Consider the following 25,771-nt stretch of genomic DNA (forward strand, 5'->3'; position numbering starts at 1 on the left):
AAACATAAATTATAACCAGACTATTTAACCTCCCCGTCTGCTCCACGTCTCCCTTTAGATAGTCTGACTAATGGCTTATTACACATCGTGTATGTGAATAAAAGAAACGCACAAAGTCCATTACAACGTTGAAAAATAGAACAAGGGCACGAGCCGTGATGGCTTTAACATCAGCTGGACAATATGGTGCCAGCTGCATTTAAGACGTTAGCCTTAATGGTTTGTCTGCAGCCAGAGCGCTCCGCGGGGCTACCGCAAGCTAGTGGGTCCCTGCATCAAAATGAGAATGGATGGACGGGACATAAGAGCAAGACTTTTAAATGCATCCAGAGAGACACCATTTAATTCAATCTTCATCGCTCACCATATGAGACTGATGGATGACGAGGAGCTGGGCCATTAAATACTGCACGTCTGCTTTATGCTAATTTATCGTTAGCCTCCGTTCCGTGATCGTAGCTCGTGTATCCCCAAAGTTTGTACGTCTGTCCACAGACTTCAGCTTCCTGGCATCTTTTCCTCATTCAAAAGATGTAATATTTTGTTTTAAATTGTTAGTTTCTACAGCAATTGTCCTATTTTTTCATCACTTTGAAACCCACAGACAGGCCCGATCGAATGGTGGTTTTCAGGACCTAGAATGTGACGTCATATTCGTACAGATGGGGGCGCAAGAGGCAGTTTTTCCTATTCGTACAATGTTATTTGCCATGAAATATCTCAAAGGTTAACGCACAAATGTTGAACCTAATGATTTCTATGGGTGTCTAGACAAACGAACACAAATCAGCTCCTCCAATCTGTATTTATATGATTGGCCTATAAAATGTTGTGATGTCGTCTGAAACACAGCGATCGAGCTCAACAGAGACCGCCCGCTCCGCGATAATCAGCTACGTGCTAACTAATGACCACAAAACCTAGCATTTCATTTTCAAATCTGTTTCTGAGACTTTGTAAACTGCAAAGAGATTTAAATATTTCACAGAATCTTGCATTTTAAACAGCCTTTTCAGACTTAAAACAACCCCGTCATGAATATTAGTTAGCCCGTAGCTGGTTAGCATGTAGATGGTTAGTACGTAGCTGTTTAGCACATAGCTTGTTAGTATATAGATAGTTAGCATGTAGGTGGTTAGCATGTATATGGTTAGTACACAGATGGTTAGCTCGTAGGTGTTTAGCATGTAGATGGTTAGCACACAGATGGTTAGCTCGTAGCTAGTAAACACGTAGCTGGTTAGCCTCCACGATGCTTTTGAACTCTTAATATTTGAATTTTTCGAAAAGTCTATGAAAAATTTATGAAAAAATTAACTTCCAAAACCAGAGTGTCACTGCTGAGGTTAGCGACGGCGACAGGTTGCGTTCATATTTCAAAATGTGATGATGTCATGTTTTCAGATGGACGGCTGGGGTCTGTATGTCTCTACGGGAGATTCACGGTTTTGGGAAATAATATCAAAACTTCTGCTCCACAAATGTTGAACTTTCTCATTATTTGGGATTATTTTCTCAAACTTTGTCAAATTAATCTCATGGTTTTAAATCCTTTCAGCTGACGATGATCACGTGTTTGGGGTTAAAAAACGGCACCAATTTCTGAAGCTACTGCGAAAATAAAATACTTTTGTTTATTTATGCTGACGGAGAAGATGTTGAGCTTTGTGCCAGTTTGTTTAGTTTTTTTTCCATGTGGATTCACCGAGCGATTGCAGAGATATTAACCCTAAACCAGTTTAAAAACATCAGCGCTCTGACAGTTAAACGACTCCATTTTAACATAGCGACTCTAGAACGTTCCGATGTCACGTGAACCAACTCCTCATCTCAAAATAACTTTCTTAAACTTAGAAAATGTCATTAGCTTCATTGACATTAACGTGCAAATTACTGCACGTTGCTACATAACTACATTAGGTTGTAATTTTGCTAATTGTGTGCAGATCTAGCTGCTAATTGCTAGCTTAATAGTTAGCCATCACAGTTGAATGTGTCTGAAAACTGCACACTAAGCATCAGGTTGTATAGAAACACTTTTGAAACGCGGCGCAGAGCTGTTAGCGTCGACATAAGGTGAGAGAAAGAACGACGGAGCTGCTAATGAAAAACACATCAGCTAATTGTTACTGGTGTTTATAGCAAATAACGGCTTTAGCTAACACTCGTGTCTGGAGACTAAATGTAAACTTTGGCTTTACATTTCATTCTGCTTAATGAATGGGTTTAAAAATGGGCTTTTCATGTTTCAAAAATACAAAACATAGCGTAGCATGTTCAAAAATGCTAATTTCCCTCTTTTGTAATGGAGCTCCACAGTGAGCGCCATCCACTGCTCCAGAATTTTCTGAAAAATAAAGTCTGAACGCTCAGGACAGATCAGCTCTGTGGACTGATGGCCACAAGATCTAGAATTTTAAGATCTGATTATGAAACTTTATAAATATTTCTCCAAATCTTGTGTTTTAAATGTGCTTTTTGGACTTAAAACAGGTATTTTAGTGGATATCAGTTAGCATGTAGCTGGTTAGCATGTAGTTGGTTAGCGTGTAGCTGGTTAGCGTGTAGCTGGTTAGCGTGTAGCTGGTTAGCATGTAGCTGGTTAGCGTGTAGCTGGTTGTTACTGTCAACATGTGCATAATGTCCATCAAGATTAATTTACAGAAACACTATAAAAAAGTAAAAACGTTGTGTACCAGGCTGCAGGGTCTAAATTTAGTCAAAGTAGTAAAGTACTGCACATTTTAAAGTGTGTACTTTTTACTTTTACTTGAGTACATTTGACAGCTGTATCTGTACTTTCTACTCCACTACATTTTTGAACAGGACTGAGAAGTAAAAGTATTTTTATTATTGTGTCAGATCTGCTGAAAAGTTCATAATTTAAACAAAACATAAAAGTACAAATAAAAACAGACTGAAAAAAGTATTGATTCAGTTGTTTCTGTTGAACAAAACTTTATCAAACTCAACACATTTGACGCTTTATAAGACTCAAAATCTGTTTTTTTACACTTTTTTAACAGGCACTTTAATACTTTTACTTATATTTTTCAATTTACTTGAGTATTTTTTGCTCCAGTATTTGTACTTTTACTTAAATAACAAAATGGAGTACTCCTTCCATCACTGTACATTTATCACTAGCTTATAGCGTCAGAATAGCCTATGTGCTTAGCATTTAGCAACATTTAGCACACGTATCTTAAAAATCTAACATAAATATGAAACAAAGAGGATGAATCACATCTACACAAAGTCTGTCCTTGTGCAAAACTGAACAAACGTACACGAGTTAAACGTGCAGAGGTGAAGCTTATCGTAACCTCAGGCTAACAACGACGCTAGCTAACGTTACACGATGCTATATTGTAGTTTTTTCTGGTAATGGTAACCGTACCCTTCCTCCTTTGTTCTGGGAGTGTGTGCTTGTTTACCTAAGCCCTGCATCCTCCGCTCTCCTAAAACATTCATCCGTCTGCTCTGTTTTTACTGGTTCAGAAAGTAGGTGGCCAGTAAAAATGATGCAACGCAACTCGCCAAAACAGTTTACATTATGTGTTGCGTGGGAATAGCGCGGCCTCGGTCTGGTTCGACGGAGAAAACAAGCGCAGGACGAGGAGGTGGTCAGACTGCTGTCCATTACCTGAATATTAAACAAGCCCCTTTTTCCATTCGTACGTTCATACATATTTCATTTTGCCTTTTTCTAGCGTGGAACCGAATATTTTCTTTTGACAACATCACAAAAAAATATATAAAACATCGGGTCTGTGCAGCGCCGCTTGTTTTTGCGCAGAAATTGGCCTTGTTGATGATAAATACTAGATGCAATTTCCAAATCAACGGAACAGCCACGGTTTCCATATCCGCTTTTAGTCTCGTTTAATATGTTTATGTATCTGTCTCGCGCGGCCTTTGTTAATCATCCCCATATGGAGTGATTCAAGGCCTAACGCGGCGGGAAAAAAAAAGAAAAAAAAATCAGGGCCACTCTAGTTCGCTGGAGAAAAAACTCAACCAATCAAAGGCTGCCAGCTCGTCTATACTTTCACGTCGTTATCACTCCGAGCTTAATTACTATATTCCCTCTGATGTGGATCATTCGTGACGTTCCAGTTTGTGTTGAGGCAGCGTCGCCGCGCTTCAGAGCGCGACGCCTCCGGGGACTTTTTGACAGAGATAAGTTTGAAAAGCAGGTTCCTGCCAAAGCGATTGGCTGACGCGACAACAGACGCACAATGGGAACGGTTACACGGGAACCGCGGGGCAAAGGGCGGGAACGGCTTTAAAGGAGTTAAATTTGGAAAAGCGAGATGCCACGGAGGGTCTCGCGAATCTCAGGGGGGAAGGAACGGTATACGGAGGAAGGTGGTGGTTGTACGCGCCAGGTTAAGACAACACGGCGTTAGAAAATGAACCGGGCCTGTTACGAGCTATGAATAGTGCATCCGGCAGTGGCCTTTAAAAAACACACACACACTCAAACGCAGCTCCAGGGGGAAAAGCAGCGGAGGAGCGGAGGTGCTTCTGTGGCGTTTGACAGCAAAACAGCAGTCGGAGCGAGGGGGAGCGAGGGGGAGCGGGGATAAAAGGCATGATTATGACAGGCATCCACTCGCTACCTGAAGCTAATGCTAGGGTCTCAGATCAGATGCTTCTGTCAGAGCCGTTTCACCGCGGTTCACTGCACTTAGCGCACAAAGATAGTAAAGATTTTCAGTGTTATATTTGTCTAGGTTCAAATTTCACATGGAGACGTCCGATATAAAGTGTAAAGAAGTGGACTGAGCGAGCGTGACGTCGCCCACAGCGTTCAGCGACAAACGAAGCTAATCGAGGCGAGAGCAGTTATAGCGGCTAATCTGGAGCAGAGTTTGGACTGCGAGTGTCATAGCAACTGAACAGCCAATCCAGAGCGATGCTGTTGAAGGTAACGCCCCTTTCAAACCGCATCACTAGTTTAGCAGGGAGCAGGCGCTTAGCAACGCTGTCAATCAAACCTGTTGCTAACGCTAGCGGGAGTGAACTCTGAGAAAGAAGACGCCTGATTTGTCTGTTATCAATGTTCATATCTTGATTTACAGAAACATTAAAGTCGTCCATCGTTTATCGCGGGGTTTACGTTCTTAAAATAATCCTCCACAGACGAAATCTGCGAAGTATCAGCTTTATTTTTTACATTATTCTCTCTGTTTTTGTCTGTAAAACCCCTCACCACACACTTTATACACTTTTCTCACACAGGCGTTAACATTTTCTCACATTTCTCTCTCGTTTAAACTCTCTCAAAGTTCAAACCTTCGTAGGCGTCTTTGTCGGTGCAGAACGTTTCATCGACATTGTGGGTTTTGTCGGGGAGAAAACAAATTGCAAACGTACAGCACTTCAGAGTCACACTGAGATCCAACGTTTATGTAAATTTGTCTGAACACATTCTGTACTGGACAGGAGACACGGCACGGAGGAGACTGATGGACAATGGTCTACAGTCCAACAGCCAATCAGGACGCACGACACAATGGTCTACAGTCCAACAGCCAATCAGGACGCACGACACAATGGTCTACAGTCCAACAGCCAATCAGGACGCACGACACAATGGTCTACAGTCCAACAGCCAATCAGGACGCACGACACGATGGTCTACAGTCCAACAGCCAATCAGGACGCACGACACAATGGTCTACAGTCCAACAGCCAATCAGGACGCACGACACAATGGTCTACAGTCCAACAGCCAATCAGGACGCACGACACAATGGTCTACAGTCCAACAGCCAATCAGGACGCACGACACAATGGTCTACAGTCCAACAGCCAATCAGGACGCACGACACAATGGTCTACAGTCCAACAGCCAATCAGGACGCACGACACAATGGTCTACAGTCCAACAGCCAATCAGGACGCACGACACAATGGTCTACAGTCCAACAGCCAATCAGGACGCACGACACAATGGTCTACAGCCCAACAGCCAATCAGGACGCACGACACAATGGTCTACAGCCCAACAGCCAATCAGGACGCACGACACAATGGTCTACAGTCCTTGAGTCTCATTTCGTTGGTGTAGTTCTGTCTTTCCGTCCGTTGCAGATTTGTTGACCTTGTTTATGGTTAAACTCTCTCTCTGTGGCTTCTCTCTGTTTAAATGAACGTCGTCCATGTTTTTATTCGTTCTCTTCAGTCGTCTCGTTCTGTAGTGAGTTGAAAGGACAGTATTTGTGGATCATAAGTTTGAAAATCGCTTTCAAAAAGTGCCAGGTCTGTGATACCAGCGGGGCCTCCCTCGCTAAAAATACAAGACGTGAAAACTGTAAATCCTCTTTTCTATTGGGCCTTTCCCTCCATCTGAAATCATGACATCATCAAATCATCAAATCATCATCTAAAATGTGAAATCAAATGTGTGTCAGGTCTGTGGACTGGCTCCTCCGGCTCAGAGCCAAAGAGCATCTGCATCCACACTGAGGACTAAACCAGGACTGAACCAGGACTGAACCAGGACTGAACCAGGACTGAACCAGGACTGAACCAGGACTAAACCAGGACTGAACCAGGACTGAACCAGGACTAAACCAGGACTAAACCAGGACTAAAGCAGGACTAAAGCAGGACTAAACCAGGTGAATCCGTGTTTGAGTTTTGTCTCTTTCTTCCTGTAGATGTGACTCAGTCCTCTTTGACTCTTTGACTCTTTGACTCTTTAAATTCAGACTCACTTCTGTTTTGCTGCTGTGAGTTTTTTTCTGTCTCTTCTGTTTTAATGTGACTTTTATGATGATTATTTATGTTTTGATTTAGTGTCTTTCTTATTCTATAAACCACTTTAAGTGACTTCATGTCCCGTGTGTGGGACATTCTGCTGCTGTAAATAAACATAAATCTAAGTTACTCATTTTTAAAATACTCGGCCACTCGCTGCTTTTAATTTAAAAAATCAACTTCCAGTGAAAAAAAACAAGATTCAAGAGCTGAGGAGTGAATATCTCACACACAGAGTGAATATCTCACACACAGAGTGAATATCACACACACAGAGTGAATATCTCACACACAGAGTGAATATCACACACACAGAGTGAATATCTCACACTCAGAGTGAATATCTCACACACAGAGTGAATATCTCACACTCAGAGTGAATATCACACACACAGAGTGAATATCACACACACAGAGTGAATATCTCACACAGAGTGAATATCTCACACACAGAGTGAATATCTCACACTCAGAGTGAATATCACACACACAGAGTGAATATCACACACACAGAGTGAATATCTCACACAGAGTGAATATCTCACACACAGAGTGAATATCTCACACACAGAGTGAATATCTCACACACAGAGTGAATATCTCACACACAGAGTGAATATCTCACACACAGAGTGAATATCTCACACACAGAGTGAATATCTCACACACAGAGTGAATATCTCACACACAGAGTGAATATCTCACACACAGAGTGAATATCTCACACACAGAGTGAATATCTCACACACAGAGTGAATATCTCACACACAGAGTGAATATCTCACACACAGAGTGAATATCTCACACACAGAGTGCTCTGGTGCATCCTGCTCACTCGAGTGAACACACCTGAGATATGAGGCTCAGGAGAACAAAAATCTACAGACTAAAGCTCAACAGAGTCAGAACAACGAGAAGAAAGAGAAGAGTGAGTGAGAGAGAGAGAGGGGGGGGTGGAAGGGACAAGTGTGAGAGAGAAATGTGTGTGTGAGAGAGAGAAGTGTGTGTGTGAGAGAGAGAAGTGTGTGTGTGAGAGAGAGAAGTGTGTGTGTGAGAGAGAGGGGGAAGCGACGAGTGTGTGTGACAGAAGTGTGTGTATGTGTGTGAGAGTGAGAGTGAAGGGGACGAGTGTGTGTGTAAGAGAGAAGTGTCTGAGACAGAAGTGGGGGTGTGTGTGTGTGAGAGAGAGGGAAGAGAACAAGTGTGTGTGAGAGAGAAGGGGACGTGTGTGTGTGTGAGAGAGAAGGGGACGTGTGTGTGTGTGAGAGAGAGGGAAGGGATGAGTGTGTATGTTTGTGTGAAAGAGAGAAGGGACATGTGTGTGTGTGTGATGGTTGTGATGACTCAAACTGTAGCCGTGCTCACAGCTGGTGTGTGTGTGTGTGTGTGTAGAGCATGTGTGTGTGTGTAGAGCGTGTGTGTGTGTGTAGAGCGTGTGTGTGTGTGTAGAGCATGTGTGTGTGTGTGTTGGTTCTACGCTTGTCAGTTTCTCCCAGTCAAGAATAAAGCTCATTTTTTATTTTAACAGCCGCCTACAACAGATTTGATAAAGACGAGGACGGAACAAGGTGCAAGACGAGGATTAAAACAACGACCCAAATGTGTGTGGAAATGATCTGAGCAGGAACCACACAGTAAAAGTAAAAGTACTGAAGTACACTCAATACTTTTACTGCTCTTTATCAAAATCTTTATCAAAATCACCACATTTGAAGCTCAGGAAGTGCTTGTTTGCATGCTAGTTGGTGTTAGCTTTATAGTTATGGCCAAACTCTGGTCTCTGTGAAAATCACTTTTAAACTCATCGTGGTGAATAAACAGGATGGTCTGAATGTAAAAGGTAAGTGCGCCTCTCCGCCCTGGTATTTAACACTAAACCCGCCTCTGGTTCTTCGTTTTGTTTCGACTTTTGAAGCTTTTTGGTGAAGCTCAAGATGTTTTAAATGTGATGTAAAAATAAACTTGAATTGAAAATTTAATTAAACTCTCGTTCTGTTTTTCAGGTTTTTAAAATCAGAAAGTTGAAAATCTGGCACAGAAGGTTTTTGGTAAGTTATTTTTTCCTAAGTTATACTAAAATGAGACACTTTCTTGCTGTTCATGGCATGCAAAAAAAAACAACAACAAAAAACAAATATTTTTTAATTGTTTCTGTATTAATTTGTATTTATTTATTTATTTATTCATTTTTGTTTATAAATTTGTATTTATTATTACTATTATTATTATTTATTTGTATTTATTAATTTTATGTATTCATTTTCATTGACTTTTTAATCTATTTTATTAATTATTAGTTTTTATTTATTTATTTATTTGTATTTATTTGCATTTATATATTTATTCATTACTATTTATTTATTAATTTTTACTTTTTTAATTTTTTTTATTTATTCATTTTACATTATTTAAGCAAAAAAAAAATTAACAATGTATTAAATGTTCAGTTATGATATTGGTTGTATTTATTTGTAGGATTTTGCCGTTTCTCCCATATTATTCCACTGATATTGATCTTAAGTTTTTGTTCCATGTTCAGGTTGGACTTTTTGAACAATATTGCAATAGTTGTTCTGGATATTTGCATAATTAGAATGTTGAAAATATCACCTATAATTAAAAGTATTAGTGTAAGTATTAGTATAAGTGTAATTTCCTATAACAAAAGTTTAAAGTGACAGTCCATTCACGTTTATACGATATTTGAACGTCAACCAACACATTTACTGTTAATTTTAGCACATTTCTGACAAATTGTTAAAATATTGTGTGAATATCATAACACAGATCGTGCAAAAAATAAATTAAATTAAATGATTCAGTTACAATATTTCCCGCCCATGTTCAAATATCCCAAAAATCTACAGAATTTACGTTCGGGGGTCAGAAAACCTCCAAAAGTAAAAGTAAATACCAACCAATCGCTATTTTTTCCAATCAGAATAAAAGGCTCAGGACGCAGACGGCTGGAAATATACATTGATTTCTTTTGTGAAAACTGTAGACAAAACGACCCCAGTTCGCATGAGGTCCTTCGCCCCCAGCGCTTGGCAGTGTTTTGAAACAAGAGCCCGTCCCCCGCCATCCCCCGCCGCCAGCCCCTCCACCGGCCCCCACCGGCCCCCACCGCCGGCCCCCGCCAGCCCCCGCCAGCCTCTTACCTTTGTGATATAATCTTGTAGGCGTCGGGGAGGTAGCAGTTGACGTTTTCCATCTGGAAGGGGTCAGCGTCGCAGATCTTGTCGTCGGTTCTCCCGTAGTTGGCCGTCTCAATCATGATGACATCACTCCCCGGGCAGCGCAGATCGATGGCGTATCCTTCACACGAGAGTTCCCTCCTGACCAGGCCGAACGGCAGGGCGGCGCGACTGAAAGCTGACAGCAGAAAGAGACGGAGACGTGTGAGGAAATAACTTTGAACGAGCCACAGCTGGAATACAAAACAGACGAGGTTAGCTAAGGTTCTGCGGCGGATTTGGTTTTTAATTTTAAACCAAACAAAACGTAACGACAAAAAAACCAAAAACAAAACGGGACAGAAATTCTTGATAAAAACACTTTTGGGGTATTTACCATAAACTGTATAAGTGACGTCACCGCAGCGTTTAGTCAAATAAAGCTAATCGAGGCTAGCAGTTATAGCGGCTAATCTGGAGCAGAGTGTCATAGCGACCAAAGAGCCAATCCAGAGTGAGGTTGTTGGCTCATCTGTCTGTTATTAATATCTACATCTCTGTACACCACCTTATACGATGCTAACAGTGCTCGCCGGTTTACTGAAGTAACGTTCACAAAGCGGGAGGATCGTTGCTAATATTCTGCACGTTTTCGCGTAAAAAGTCGAGCATCTTATCGCCGTAATTGGGGTTTAATGTTCTTAAGTGATGCCTTTGTTTATTCGGATTCATGCTCCTCTGCTGCCGACATTTTTTGACACACCGGTCTTTCCTCGTCTCCCGCCGTAGTCACGATGAAGCCGAGTGCTACATACGCTTCGTCGCACTTCCTCGTCGTTCTTTCGTTTATCTCTTTACTTCCGTCTATCTCCGCTTTTCTTTTCGTCGTGTCTCTTGAGGGGTTTGTTCACGATCTGTTCACCGTCTCCTGTTTTTCGTCCACGCGCAAACCCGATAACATTGAGCTAACACTACCTGCGCACACACCAACAACGAGAGCGCCACTGCCACCTACTGTACTGGATGTGCAATTACACCTTCTATTCTAGTACGGCAAATGAAAAGCATGTTCCCCGGGGTCATACGCGCCCCGCCTAGCATCTCACCGCGCCCCGCTATTTGAGCAGGACTAGCTTACGGACAAAATAGCGAAATAAAAAACCCAGGATCACGTACAGCGTTTTAAAACGAACATTTAAGACCAAAACGACGAGTCTGACAGCAGCAGTTACAGAGAAAGTGACGTTTTTCGCACGTCTAAGCTCACTTCCTGTTTGGAACGCTGATGCTAGCAGGTTAGCTACGTCCGTTTATGGTGTTTCCGTGTTTGAAACTATAACATACATAGAAAACAAGTTTATATTTGGTTAATTGTACTATAGTAATGCTCCATTCTACATTTTCATTTTGTTTTTTTTACGGTTGAAAAAGCATGCGTGGGCGGAGCTAGGGGGTAGGTGAAAACAGACATTTCCTGAGCACTCAAGCCTCAAACGCAGAGCAATACGGGAATAACAAACACAAATGAAACAGAACATTGAGTCGGCCATTATAAGCGCTCATAAAAGTCCTTTCTCCATAATGTGTCCCCTTTGTGACGTTGAACACAGGATCCAAATGTACCAAACTCTTTTAACGGCGTCGGAGCAATCACCGTGGAAACCTAAAATTATTTCAATAATTTTCAAATGCCATAAGGAAACAATGACATCGTCTTCTAGCTCTCCATCCATTTTGCACGACGTCTCCAGCACGGTTAAAACCAGACAAAAGAAAGACTTGAACAAATAAAATTAATGATTTAAAAGGATCCGTGCTCCGATACAACAAAGACCACACATTACGCAGGAACAGTCCTCCGGCTCCAAATAACACACAACAGCAGCCCCGTGTTTACCGCAGTTTTAAACAGCGGGCCATTACGCTCCGCACCGAAACGGGCAGAAACGAAACAATCCATCTCCCGCTTCCATGTGGTCCTCGCTCGTTGGCGGCGACATCGACTAAAAGTCATGGGAGACCAATGGAAACCTCATAAATCCACCGGCGAACACAAAGACGACACTAAAGCGAGGAGATGGGAGATAGTTAGTTTTAGGGTTCAACAAGCTCCCGTCTTTGTTCCTCTGACTTTATGTGCTCTGGGAAGTAAAGACGGAAAGGAAAAGGCCGAGTTTCAGTAGAAAGTAACATAATATATTCCATTGTACTGTCTGCGATCGAAGACGGGACTGTCTGGAGTCCACACGGGAGGAAGGAGCTAAACGTGGAACGCAGCAGATGGAGCAGCAGCTACACGGCGCCGCTTTAGGGGAAATTAACTGTTTAGATCAGGCCCGTTCGTGCTTTTTCAAAAATACTGAGGCGCTCGCCAACGCGCTGGGGTTTGCGGGGTTTAACGGCAGATGTTGGTCGCTGCGGAAAAATGCGGTAAACGTAACAGTGAGGTTTTAATGTGGTGTCGAGAAAACTGACAACACGAGTCTCTAAAGCTCCGAGTTAAGTCTGGAGATTTACAGCGGCGGAGGATGAAGTACTCAGACTGTCAAAGGAAAAGTACACAACAGAGGTAAAAAGTTACTCCAGTAAAAGTGTCACATGGAAAAATCTGCGTTCGTTTTGAAAAATTGACAAAGATTCTGATTTGCAGTAAAATACACAAACGTCGCTGTATAAAAATTAAAAGTACAATACTTCGAATAATCGTCCTGCTACGGGAACAAAGTTTGAAGTATGAAATATGTCCATGGAGAAATACTGCGAGTAATGATAATATGGAAAGTACTTTATACCACCATCCCAAAAAAACATTTTAAAAGATATGCAACAAAATAAATAGCATACAAATAAATAAATAAATACAATAAATAGTACAAAATAATAATAATAATAATAAATGTTAGACAATAGATAAAAAAATAATACAAATAAATAATAAAAAAAAATGACACAATAAATAATAATCATAATTAATACAAAGTACACAAACAAATAATAAAATAAAAAAATAAAATAAATAATAAATACTACTAATAATCGCCTAGAGGTTACTCGTTCAACCGTCTGCAGCAACAAAAATAACAAAAATCTTCTCAATATTACAAAAATATATACCCATGTGAAATACTGAGCCCTAAATAAACTGCTCCATGTTTCATAAACTGAACAAATCCTGTTTAAAACTGCACTTTTCTCTTTTTACAGATGAACCAGTGGCTTGTTAACGTGTTCTTGGTTAAACACGATTAATCTGACCATAAACTCGTCACTCATGAGCAGCAGGTCGTGTTATTGTCATTAGCGTGTTCGTTAGCATGTTCGTTAGCGACGTGCTCTGTATGTAAATTAATCTGACACATGTAAACACAGCGGACTGTCGCCTGGAGATGATTTTCCTCCATTATTTTCATGTATGATTCTTCACAGATTGTAAACATAAATCTGAGTTCGTGGATAAATGTGTAAACTCTGAGCGTCTGTGACAGGAGCCGGTTTGTTATTAATCAGATCACACTGTAGCCTGGCACGTCCAGACTGAAATCTCTGTGTTTTATACAGACAGATAACAAACCCGAGATCGTCCAATCAGATCTGTTTATTTCAGTGACACGTGTGAAACGAAGCAGCTCATTGGTCGCCTGTGAATTACAAATAAAATCACATTTCTCTCACCTCAGATTAACACAGTTTAGGCTTCGCTCATTGATTCTGTACAAATCCATCATGTTTTTCAGCGTCTGTGATTTTATTTTCCTTTATTATTTCCTACAGAAGCTCATACCGGTCCCTGATTGGCTGATTAAAGTTCGCGTTCTGGATCCGAGGCAAACCGCACCAGAGTTTGCCTGTTACTTGTCAGAATTATATTTGTGTGTTTTAAAAATACACTTTCAGATAAATGAACCACTTTGTAAATCAGTCGTTATCGTTTTTGCAAGGTCGAAAAAACTTTGTGCTGAACCAAAGAATTCCGTCCTCTTGAGTACGGCGTTAAGTCACGGACGAGGAAACAGGGAGATAAATCCATTATGTGAGCTCTAAATGATCAGGGGCTGAAAAAAGTAACTGTCTGCAATTCAGCGAAAACAATTAGGTAAAAATCTAAGTAGAACATGCAAATGTGTTCCATTTAGAAGTGCAGGCTGAGCGCCGCATGAACTGCCAATAATCGCCGTTGTTTGCAGCGCTGGTGGGTCCCTGAGGGGGCAGCTAGCATTTGTATTTCCTACACTGCTCTCTGCTAATTAGCCCTGCTTTCAGCCCCTTACCTTTGCAGCGCTCCCATTGGCTCTGGTGCATTGTCATGTACAAACACTTACACTCCGGGATCGGCTTGCCCCCTCGCTCTAATTATCCTCACACGTCTGACAGTCGGGCCCCGGCGCAATTAGCATTGTTTGAGCGGCTTCAACCCGAGCGCTCCAGACTTGAAATCCCTACCCCTGAAACCCCGGCCCACATGTCGGAGAGTCATTTCAGCTGCGCTCCACTCGCTCATAATGATATTGTGTGTCAGCCCTCGTATGTCACAGCAGCTCCAGGAGGAAAAAAATCTATGTAACATGAATCTATTTGTTCAAAATAGCACAAACGGGTGAGTCCAGTCTGCTCCTACTGAAAAGGTTTACTCTGCCTTTTCTCTTCTAATGTTAAAGTTTAAGATGATATTTATGTTTTGATTTGTTTTACACTGGTCCCTTGTTTATTTTTTACATTATTCTCTCTGTTTTTGTCTGTAAAACCCCTCACCACACACTTTATACACTTTTCTCACACAGGCGTTCACATTTTCTCACATTTCTCTCTCAAAGTTCAAACCTTTGAACGTTTCATCGACATTGTGGGTTTCGTTGCGGAGAAAACTCGCAAACACACAATGGTCTACGGTCTCTTAGCCAATCAGGACGCAGAACACAATGCACGTAAAAAAAAAACATGGAAAACTACACCAAAAAAAATCCAAAAAACAGTGAAACCGCGAAAGCTCAACCACGTTATAGCGATGGACAACTGTTCTGTGACTTTAACGTCTTTTTTCTTCTTTTTAAAGCACTTTAAACGACTTTCTTGCCTCGCTTTTCCCGCTAGTTTAAAAAATACCCTTCCAACTCCAGATATGGTTTATTAGCATACATGTTAGCGCGTCAATTAATGATTCAATTATGTGATACGTTGATTTGACAAATGAGTGAAAAGTCCCCGAGTTCATGTAAAATTAATGGGATAGACAAATCTAATTACGTCCACTCAGGCCGGTTTACCCTCGGCGTTCGGCTCGGTTATGATTCCGAGTCCGTGCAGACGCCTCACTGTAAAAAAAAACAAAAAAAACAAAAAACATATAACATAAACGAGGCTCTCTCTGCAGCCTTGATATAAAATGCAAATTGTGTAAGTTGGAGATTAAGTTCCCGTGAGGACTGATGAGGCATCTTTTCTTCATGGCCCAGATGGATTGTGGGATAAAAAGCTTCACTGAGGGTAAAACTCAAAATACTTTAAATTGCATGCAGATATGAAGAACGTTTGGTACATATTAAATCTGCTTTTATCTGTCAATATCAATACGAGAAGAACAGCAAAAGACCCGATCAAAGTCACGCTGAATCCTCCAGATGCTGTTACTCACTACAGCAAGTTCACATTTTAAAGAGCTGGAATCATCATGACATAAGATTAAAAATGAGACAAACTTCTCTCATTAGATTCACAGACTGTTTATATAAACAGACGGAGCTAACCTGCTATACGCCGCCGCCACCGCCGCGTTTCAAACAGGAAGTGAGCGTTTCTGTTGCAGTTTAGAAAAGCCTCATGTTACTAATAAAACACTGAGCATTTAGTTATTGTCAGTGACTTTTTGTTGCATTTATTGTCATGAACTGAATGAGTCTGTGTGTGTGTGTGTGTGGGGGGGGGGGGGGGGGTGTGTGTGGGTGTGTGGGGGGGTGCGTGTGTGTGGGTGTGTGTGTGTGTGTGTGTTATATATATGTAGTGTATTTTCTGGACTATAAGTTTAAAAAAATGCATAATAATGAAGAAAAAACGCTGTTGTCAGTGTGACCGTAATGAAAATGTGAAATTATGTGATCAGATGCGACTTATATTCCACATAATTCCGAAAATAACTCGCACCCACAGCCAAACTATGAAAAGCAAAATAAGTGTGACTTGTCATACGGAAAATACAGTATGTGTGTGTGTGTGTGTGTGTATATGTGTATTCTCTTTTTTCCTTTTTTCAGCTGTATAGGAAGTGTAAACAAAGCATTTCATTCATGTCCTAATGAAAGACAGAGGTTGGATTTGATCAGTTTTCTTGTTCCTTCTCGAGCTTAAGGACTCGTTTGTGTAACGTGCTTTAAGTTCACCTGATGCATGCGCTCCAAATAAATGAATCATGGGCGACTACGAGCTCCATCGACTGCTGCTTCAGACTCGTCATTTTGGTCTTAAATGTTCGTATTAACCCTCTACATGTGCTTTTTTTTTTTTTTTTAGTTATTTTGACTTTTTTTTTTTTTTTTTTTTTGGTTATTTTGAGTTTTTGGGTTTTTTTTGTTTTGTTTTGTTATTCCAAGGCTTTTTTAAATTTTCATTTATTTATTTATTGCTATTTTTAGGTTTATTTTCTTTATTTTTTGTTATTTAGAGTTTGGGTTTGTTTGTTTTTTTGTTACTTTTAGGGTTTGTTTTTTTTTTTATTTAATTTTTACTTTTTTTTTGTTATTTTGACTTTTATTTATTTATTTATTTATTTATTTTAAACTGTCTCCTCTCTCTGTCTCTGTCCTTCAGACTCATTCTGGTCTTAAATGTTCGTATTAACCCTCTACATGATCCTGGGGTTTTTATTTCACTATTGTGTCTGTAAATCAAGATCTGAACATTAAAAACAGACAAATCCGGTTCATAGCGTTAGCAACAGGTTTGATTGACAGCGTTGCTAAGCGCCCGCTCCCTGCTAAACCAGCGGTGCGGACGGGAAAAGGCTTCCACTTCAACAGCCTCGCTCCTGATTGGCTCTTTGGTTGCTATGATACTCGAGGTCGAAGGTCCAGATTGGCCGCTGTACCTGCTCTGACCTCGATGAGCTTCATTTGGAGCTGAAGCTGTGGTGACGTCGCACTCACTTCTTTACAGTCTATGGCTAAAATGCACATCCAATTATTCACAATAAAGATCCCCTACACTTGCTAGCGACGCTTGGCTAGCTTCTAATCACGTTTTATGTCACTTCCCATGTGATGTCGCACTACGGCACGGAGAAAACAGCATGTAACGCCACGCATTCACGCTGGAATGTGGTTCACGTGGGGATAATCTCATCTCCCAGTGTAACAGAAAGGTATAAATCGTGTCACTACGGCAGCAGACATTTCATTAGCATAGCCGTGATCTGTCTAATGGCCAGTAGATTCTGCTTAGCCGGACTGTTTATCACCTCATTAGGAGACGCCAGTGCCGCGGCGGCGTAAGTGGAGGGCTGTGGGGGTCATTCTATCTATTCCAATAACCGATACAATTATGCACCGCTCTCAGAAAACCTGTCCAAAGAGCCGGAAGATGAAAACGCCGGAGTGGAGTGAGTCCCCGCTTCACTGTGACCACTAATGATCATCTCTGCTCGCCATTTGTCATAGCGGGAGTGACGGGTTTGTCGTGGCAGCTGCGCTCTCCCAGAATACATTGGGAAGAGTTTTACAATAAAATAAAAAAAACCCACACACAGGTAGAGTTTGGAAGAGGAAAAAAAAACAAAACAACAAAACGCAACGTGGTTTCGTGACCTTTTTACCTTATTGTCCCCATGCAGATTTGGAGGATCCATCAAACCGCGATGACACGAAGCCACAGCGCCGTCAGCTCAAGTCTATAGCGATTGATTACACCTGGGACTCGCTAACCTCCTCCTCCAGCCTCCGCCGTATGGATCGCGCCGGTCATAGGCTAACAGTACATCAATTAGGGGGAGTAGCTACACTGTACTCACGGCCCAAGGAACAAATTGCCTCATCTCCAAACTGCGGGTAGCCTCAGCCTCATTAATGACCATCTTGTCAACCTGTAATTGGCCAAGTAATGACAAATCTGTCCAAAGGGCTCAAATACATAATAAAAAGGGAGATTTTTGCTCATTGGGGGTGGAATGCGTGAGAATGTGTCGACGCGACCTCTGTGGAAGCCGATAAAGACTCTGGAGATGCTAAAGAAGTAAAACTCTGGGACAAAAGTTTATAAAGACTTTTCAAAACTCAACTACTGCCTGGTCAAAAAAAAAGATGTCTGCGTCATCAGGATTGATCCAGAGCAAAAGGCGAAGTTTAAATCTGTCAAATGGACAAATTGTCGAAGGAGTAAAGACGTTTTTTTGCTGCTCGTCCAAGTCGGTTCTTCGGTTCTGGTCAGATTACTGGTGTAAATCGTGTCGTTAGTGCCTCCTTCAGACAGATATGAGGCAGTGTCCAGCAGATATCGGACCTCAACCCTGTACCTATTTGCTTAGTTAAATCCAGGTGGTGACTTTGTTTTTGTCGAGGCAGTATATTTCTTATCAATTACCTCTTTAAAACGCCCTGTTCACACGGAAGAGCTGAGAAAAGAAGAGATTTTATATTCCAGTCCTCAAAAAAGTCACCGTTTTCTTTGTGAAAAAATATTTAGTATCGTATTTCCAGTTTATAAGTCACACTTTTTGTCATAGTTTGTCCGAGGGTGAGACTTATATTATGTGAAATATGTTTTTTCTTCATTATTATGCCTTTTTTGGTGCGACTTATACTCTGGAAAATATGGTATAACCTGGTCATTCAGTGTATTCGGTGTAAGCTGACCTCATTCTTTGACCTCATACTGTTGCTGAACTTAGACCTGACCGACTGCAGGAGGAGTAGGGCCTGTTTGTTTAGTTAAATCCAGGTGGAAACTTTTTTTTTTTGACCAGGGTGGTGTATTTTCAGACGAATTTGCAAAAAAAACCCACAAGATTTTAGTCCAGTGCTGCTCAAGTTTGCAGCAGCAGAAAAAAAATCTGCAGCGAAAACAGTGTCAAGGAAACTGGAGGAGAGAAATCCATAGCACAATCCTACAAGAGTGTGAATTCTGATTAACATTAAATGGCACAATCAGTGTGAGAATTAAAATGCCTTTACAGGAAGCGTTCAGTCTGATCACCATGGTAACCACTCTCGCTAAGCTTTAATTGGCCGAGATCCCCGTTCCCGGCTTTGTTGACACAAAGCTTTATCGCGTATTCTGGTCAGTGAGTGACTGAGGAAAGTAGCTTTTGAGATTCCTCCCCCTGACCTGCCCGCTAAGCCTCCTATTGAGCTGAAGAGAGCGAAGCAGGGGACAGCGCCGCTCCCCGTATGAAGCATTCGCCCTGTTTTCTTCTTCTTCAGTTGACAGCCTATAATTCAGCCCTGACAATCCCTCCTCATAATACATATTTTGTTTTCTATCAACACCCTTGAAATTGGAAGTGGCACTGTGGCTCAGATGGGTGCGTCTGGTGCGTCTGAAGCGTCTGAAGCGTCCGTGGAGTTACACTCTGAGGCTTTTAACACCCGGGAGATGAAACTGGAGATAATGAAGGTTTGGCAAAGATACTGGCGTTTGGCATCAGGCCGTAGCACGAGACCAAACGCCACCAACGCCGCCTGGAAAAACACCGGAATTTAATCCATAAATTACACCTGTCGTCAGTTTCCCAAAAAAGGAACGTTTTTTATTGTCATTTTGAATTTTATGATTCTGCCAGAGACATTGTTTGAATAAAAATGATTATTTCTTATTGATCTTGACAGTTCTTTTTAGCGGTGCAAGGTTTTATTCTGCACTTTTCTCCTTTAATGTTAATTTTGTGATGATTATTTATGTTTTGATTTGTTGTATTTTGATTTTAATCTGTTTTTTAGTCTGTAAAACACTTTGAATTCCCTTCTTCTCTTGTTATAAATTCTGCTATACAAATAAACTCGCCTTCTTATTTGGGGCTGAAATTACAGATTTAGCTCCATTTACACAGATTTTTTTTTTCTTTTTACTGTTCAATTGGTTTGAAATGGTCAAAAGGAAAAAAAATACAAGCATAGTTAAAATGTTCATCTATTTTTACGATTACTTCTGTTATAACTGCGTCTAAAACATGGACTTTTGCGCTTTGGCCACACGCTAACGACACATCCGTTAAGAAAAATCCAACCGACCTTTAACCTCGCCAACTCCGCTGTCAAAACATCAAACTCCGGGACCAAAAACTATACTGGAATGTTGAATTTTTAAAAACGGGGCTGGTTTCGGAGGGAGACAGGGTGGCGAGACCTGCCATAGACTGAGAGCAAAGGCGTTGGTTGATGGTTGTCATCTTCCATTAAGGCTCCTTTGATTGGCCTTTGTGAGCCTGGAAACGGCAAACAGCTGCATGCAAATGGCCCCGTCTCCCCACGGCTCGCCCCCATTGTCGCTGGCCCCGGCTTGACAGGGACTCTTTCACCATAGCATAAAAGCGGGTGTAGCCTTTAGTGAAACGAGAGTGCCCCCAGCGCCGTCCCAGCAGGAGTACTTGAAAGCTGTTTGTCTTTTTCTGTTGGTTTATTCTTGATATTACCGGTAGCCAACGTGTTCGCAAGATCTTAAGAGTCAGGCTTTTCCTCCAACGCCGGGGGAAGCCTCTATAATCCAGCGCCCGGAGCCGTATCACACTGGTCGGACGGCGTGTCGGCTCGGGCGAGGGAGACATTTGGAAAAGGGGGAAATTAAAAACATATTTGAATTTATGAGAGAACAAAGCGTCATCTGCTGTTCGTCTCCATTTCCTGTCTCGCTGCGTTTCCTCGACGGCTCCGTGGAACCGGATCAACCCATATGTGCGGGGAGACCTCGTGTGAACCGTAAACGGGACTGTGAGGCTTCGCGATCTATCAAGATCACGAGCCGCAAACAAAAAAACAACCTCATCAGTTTCAGAGGATTGTGTTCCGTGTAACAGATATTTTGTCTTTCGTGGAGAACACAGCTCCAGCTTTTGGGTTTGACTTGGGGATTACTCTGCACAGATTTTTTTTCATCACTTCCAAATAACTTTCAGTGTTGGTTTACAGGTTTTTAAACAATATTAACTTCTGAGTGAACTATACAACTCGCTCGTCTCCATATCGATCTGTTACTGGAATGTTCCACAGGATTATATTTATTTTACATTGATTCCATCTCAGGAGTTTTTATTGCTCAAAAATATATTAAAGTTCACACATTCTTACTGTGAGTGTGCGAGGCTGCCTCTCCACAGATATGACCTGTAATTCTGTAATTCTTGGTGGCTCTTATATAACATTTTAATAATAACTTTTCACAGATTTTGCATGTTTTTTTTCCAGTGTATGAACGTGCATTGTGTTCTGTCCTGATTGGCTGTTGGACTGTAGACCATTGTGTCGTGCGTCCTGATTGGCTGTTGGACTGTAGACCATTGTGTCGTGCGTCCTGATTGGCTGTTGGACTGTAGACCATTGTCCATCAGTCTCCTCCGTGCCGTGTCTCCTGTCCAGTACAGAATGTGTTCAGACAAATTTACATAAACGTTGGATCTCAGTGTGACTCTGAAGTGCTGTACGTTTGCGATTTGTTTTCTCCCCGACAAAACCCACAATGTCGATGAAACGTTCTGCACCGACAAAGACGCCTACGAAGGTTTGAACTTTGAGAGAGTTTAAACGAGAGAGAAATGTGAGAAAATGTTAACGCCTGTGTGAGAAAAGTGTATAAAGTGTGTGGTGAGGGGTTTGACAGACAAAAACAGAGAGAATAATGTAAAAAATAAAGCTGATACTTCACGGATTTCGCCTGTTGTGGGTTATTTTTTGAACGTGACCCCCGCGATAAACCAGAGACAAGGTGGTTAAGTGTCTTGCCCAAGGAAACAACAACATCATTCATCTGTGGGAGCTGGAATCTGACCGCTCCACCAATTATGTTTATGTCGAGAGCGGGATTCGAACCACCAAACTTCAGATCAGTGGGCAAACACTTTACCTGCTTCTCGCTATTGGTTCGACTTGAATGTACCGCAGTAGGGCATTAAACGTGGCTTTAATCTCTACGGAGACGAGCAGGATCTGACCCGTACCGGGCCATGGTTCGAGCCAGATCTGTGGAGAGGCGCTCCTGCTCAGTGCGTGTTGTTTTTCAAAGCACAGAGTAGATATATTTAATAATGACATACTGTGGGACATTTCTAGCGGTGCAGCTTTAAAATGAATCTTTTCTGACTAGATTCAACTTCCAGCGCGTTTTTTTTTCTTTTTTTTTTCCTGTCATATTTGAAACCCGAGCTTCAACTGTTACCAAACTCTGTAGTAACACATCGACACCACTCTGCAACAAAAACCCGCTCAAACTCCACTTTCGACGTCTTTAAACGTGTAATCCATCCGCACCCGCGCCATCCGGGCCCCGAGCGCGACCCTCCCATCGCACAAAGGGCCGAGGTGCCAGATGAGCCGGGAGATTTGGGATTTTGAAAAACAACACCTGTATCTCCGGCAAAAAGTCAACACCCGAGAGCCGTTTTTGCCGCACGCGCCCGTCTCCCCCCGACGTCTTCTCACGTTTCTCTGCAAAACCGTCGGCGAAAACGCGCTCTGAAAATCCACTCGGACCTTTTCCGTTGACACCCAAGTCCCTCGCTCTCGTCCACCTTGCTGGGAATCGTTTCTAAAGTCAGTGTCAGACAAGACGGCAGGGCCCCGAGGCTGCACCGCGCCTTTCCCAGACGCTGCCATAAGACACTCTCGATTCCGATATGAGGATTTGAAAATAGAAACTGGCAACGCGCGACCCGAGTCCATTTGTGGTTACACGAGGCTGGCGAACTGGTATCCCTTTTCTCTTTTACAGACAAGAATCCACGCACTGCCGCTTTAAATTCGAACCACGCATCTGTATTCGCGGCCACGGTTCTAATTCAGTTCTCGGGGGGAAAAGGAGATGTGAGAGCGGAGAACAGAATGGGTTAGCCTGTGGTGACTGGTTAAATACATTTTAAAAAACGGACGGCTTTGTCGTGTTGTCTGAGCCCGTTCACGATGGGCGCGCTGACAGCTCTTAGCTCTTCAGGTGGCTTCATTATTTCCATTTCCGTCTGCCGTAAAAATGTTACGCGGCAGAATAAATGTAGAGGTGGGAGTGTGTCGAGTTATCAGAAAACTGTAGTGTCAGAGCGGAGTGTTACACAATCAAAAAAAAAAAAAGGTCGACTCGTTCGGATTTAGTGAAACTGAAACGCCACAGACGAAAACAGTGAAAGACGAAGTTAAATCTGTAACTGGACGAAACGTTGTAGGAGGGAGTACGTTTCAAGACGCTGCTGCTTCAGTTCTGGTCAGATTCCTGCTGGACACTGACTTATATCTGTCTGAAGGGGGCGCTAACGACTCTGAAACTACAACTGGAAACAGCTTTTGTTTACAGTTTCAGCCTTGAAATGGTTTGAGAGGACAGTCAAAGAAGCTATTTTTTCTTCCTTGAACAGAAGAACAGAAGGGAAGTCCCCAATTTATAATCCCATCATCAGACCCAAAGCGAACAAAGGGAACAAAGAGAACAGTGGAGTGAGCCAGTAGGGCCATTAAAGGTCGAATGTGGGCCCATTAAGGCAGAAACTGTAAACAAAAGCCATTTCCAGTTTCAGTGTCGTTAGCTCCTCTGTCCAGCAGGAATTTGACCACAAATCAAGCACATTTGTGTCGAGTTACAGATTTTACTTTGGTTTTTACTCCTGGACGACAGAGGAATTACACAGATATCGAGACAAAAACACTTCATCTGCAGCTAGGTACTCTGGTCCATGAAGCTAGCGCAAGATCTGGACACGGTTAGCCTCGTGTAGCAACAAGATCTGGTAAAACGCAAAGAATTAATAGACTTGCATGCTAGCTAGCTCACCGTGTCTGAAAGCTAACAGTCACTTTTATTAAAACCGGAAAACATAAAATAAATTAAACTTAAAACTACCCAATTATTTTTATAGGCCAATGTAAAATACTTAAGTTTGTAGTGTTGTTTGTATCTCAATGCTAATGCTAATGCTAATACTAATTTTGAAGCAGAGTCTCTTTCTAAACGCAGAAGTGTCTCTGGTGAAGTGTTCATTTTATTTGTGTAGTGTTTAACATGTTGTCAGCTCCGTGTCCACTGTCTGACCCCTAACCCCCCTAACCTCTGACCTCTGACCCCTGACCCACCTGCAGCTTCCTGTCCACCGTCTCATCTTTAAACATTTATTCAATTCATTTTATTTTTGTAACGCCCAAAATCAAAACAACAGTCGTCTCGAAGGGCGTTCATGTTTTTGACTCGACCAAAATCTCACAGAAACAAAACTTAAACAGGAAGTAGTGACGCTAACAGTGAGGCAGGGGGCGCTGTGGTGCACGGAGACCATTTTCCTACGAGGATAATTAATTAAACTATAGAATTTTACTCATAAAATCCGTTACAGTTGCACAAAGTTAAAAAGAATGGACCCAAACTGAACAAAAAAACAAAAACAAACCAGCTCTGTCAGCGTCAGACTCGCATCGGAAAAATCTAAATTATAAACCAAAACGTCCGTGGACATCTGTAAACTGTTGCGATGGTTAAGAGCGTTTAGAGCTGGACACTGTTTTTCTTCGCTCCAGATGCTACGAGCTTCAAAGACTTCATTTTCAATCAGAATTATTCATATTTTGTTAGATTAAACATAAAGAACGACGCTGGATTTTCTAAGGCCGCGCTCGTTCCCTGTTCGTTCACGTGTTTAACGGCGTCGCGGCAGGAGACAGCGCGCACACCTACGGCTAACGATGTGAATGTCGAACACGGGCGCGTCATGTGACCTGTGACCCGCGCTGGGGCTCGCCGTCGGACTTTTAATGCCACAGAGATGTTGAAGTGGCTCTGGTTTTTCACAGACACATTATGGATTCAGAACATGATTTACGCTTTACCAGTTTGAGTTTTGTGAATGTAAACGCGGCGGCCATTTTGAATAACTGTTCTTCATACGTTTAGATTCTGTATTTTTATTGTTAAAGGCGTCGTATTACACCATTTTCTGACCAAACAGATCTGGAGTTGTGTTTTGTTTCATTCACACACGTTTACCACCACAAACCCTGCAGATTTATAACCGAAAACACTCTGTCCCACCTTGTGATGTCATCGTGTGGTGATACAGGAAGTGCTCTGCTGTGTTTTTAAACTCCACACACCTTCATTTCTAGAATCATTTGGATCATTTCCGCTCTGGAGTTGCCACTTTTCTCGACTGAACTAAAGGTAAAAGGAGCTGTTCACTTGAAAACTACCACTTGATGACATCACAAGGTGGAACAGAGCGTTTGAAGTGTGACTCAAACGTGTGAATGAAACAAAACACAACTCCACGTTTATCGGGGGTCGTGTTCTAAAAATAATCCACAACAGGTGAAATCTGCGAAGTATCAGCTTTATTTTTTACATTATTCTCTGTTTTTGTCTGTCAAACCCCTCACCACACACTTTATACACTTTTCTCACACAGGCGTTAACATTTTCTCACATTTCTCTCTGGTTTAAACTCTCTCAAAGTTCAAACCTTCGTAGATTTTTAAAAATAAGTGCAGTTTTATAGTTTCTCAGGACCAAGAGAAATAAAAATATGAATGTTTTTCCTGTACTGTAAATAAAATTACACACACAAAAAAACAGCGAGGCCACGAAAAGTGAACTGTGAAATAGCAACGGACGAATGTAAAGACTTTTGTAAAAGATAAACAACATGATTTAAAGTTCAGAAATGA

At 41.8% G+C, this 25,771-nt stretch overlaps 1 protein-coding gene across 4 annotated transcripts in view; it reads right to left on the reverse strand.

Annotated features, from left to right (window-relative positions):
• LOC117385051 (adhesion G protein-coupled receptor L2-like) overlaps positions 1–25,771 on the reverse strand; it is a 222,171-nt gene that overhangs the window by 121,349 nt on the left and 75,051 nt on the right. For all 4 annotated transcript variants that reach the window (XM_033982292.2, XM_055228534.1, XM_055228535.1 and 1 more), the window contains exon 3: positions 9,933–10,146. In XM_033982292.2, coding sequence (XP_033838183.1) covers positions 9,933–10,146 — 214 coding nt within the window. The remainder of the gene's footprint in view (positions 1–9,932; positions 10,147–25,771) is intronic.

The sequence above is a fragment of the Periophthalmus magnuspinnatus genome, chromosome 17 (genome assembly GCF_009829125.3).
Source record: "Periophthalmus magnuspinnatus isolate fPerMag1 chromosome 17, fPerMag1.2.pri, whole genome shotgun sequence".
NCBI lineage: Eukaryota > Metazoa > Chordata > Actinopteri > Gobiiformes > Gobiidae > Periophthalmus > Periophthalmus magnuspinnatus.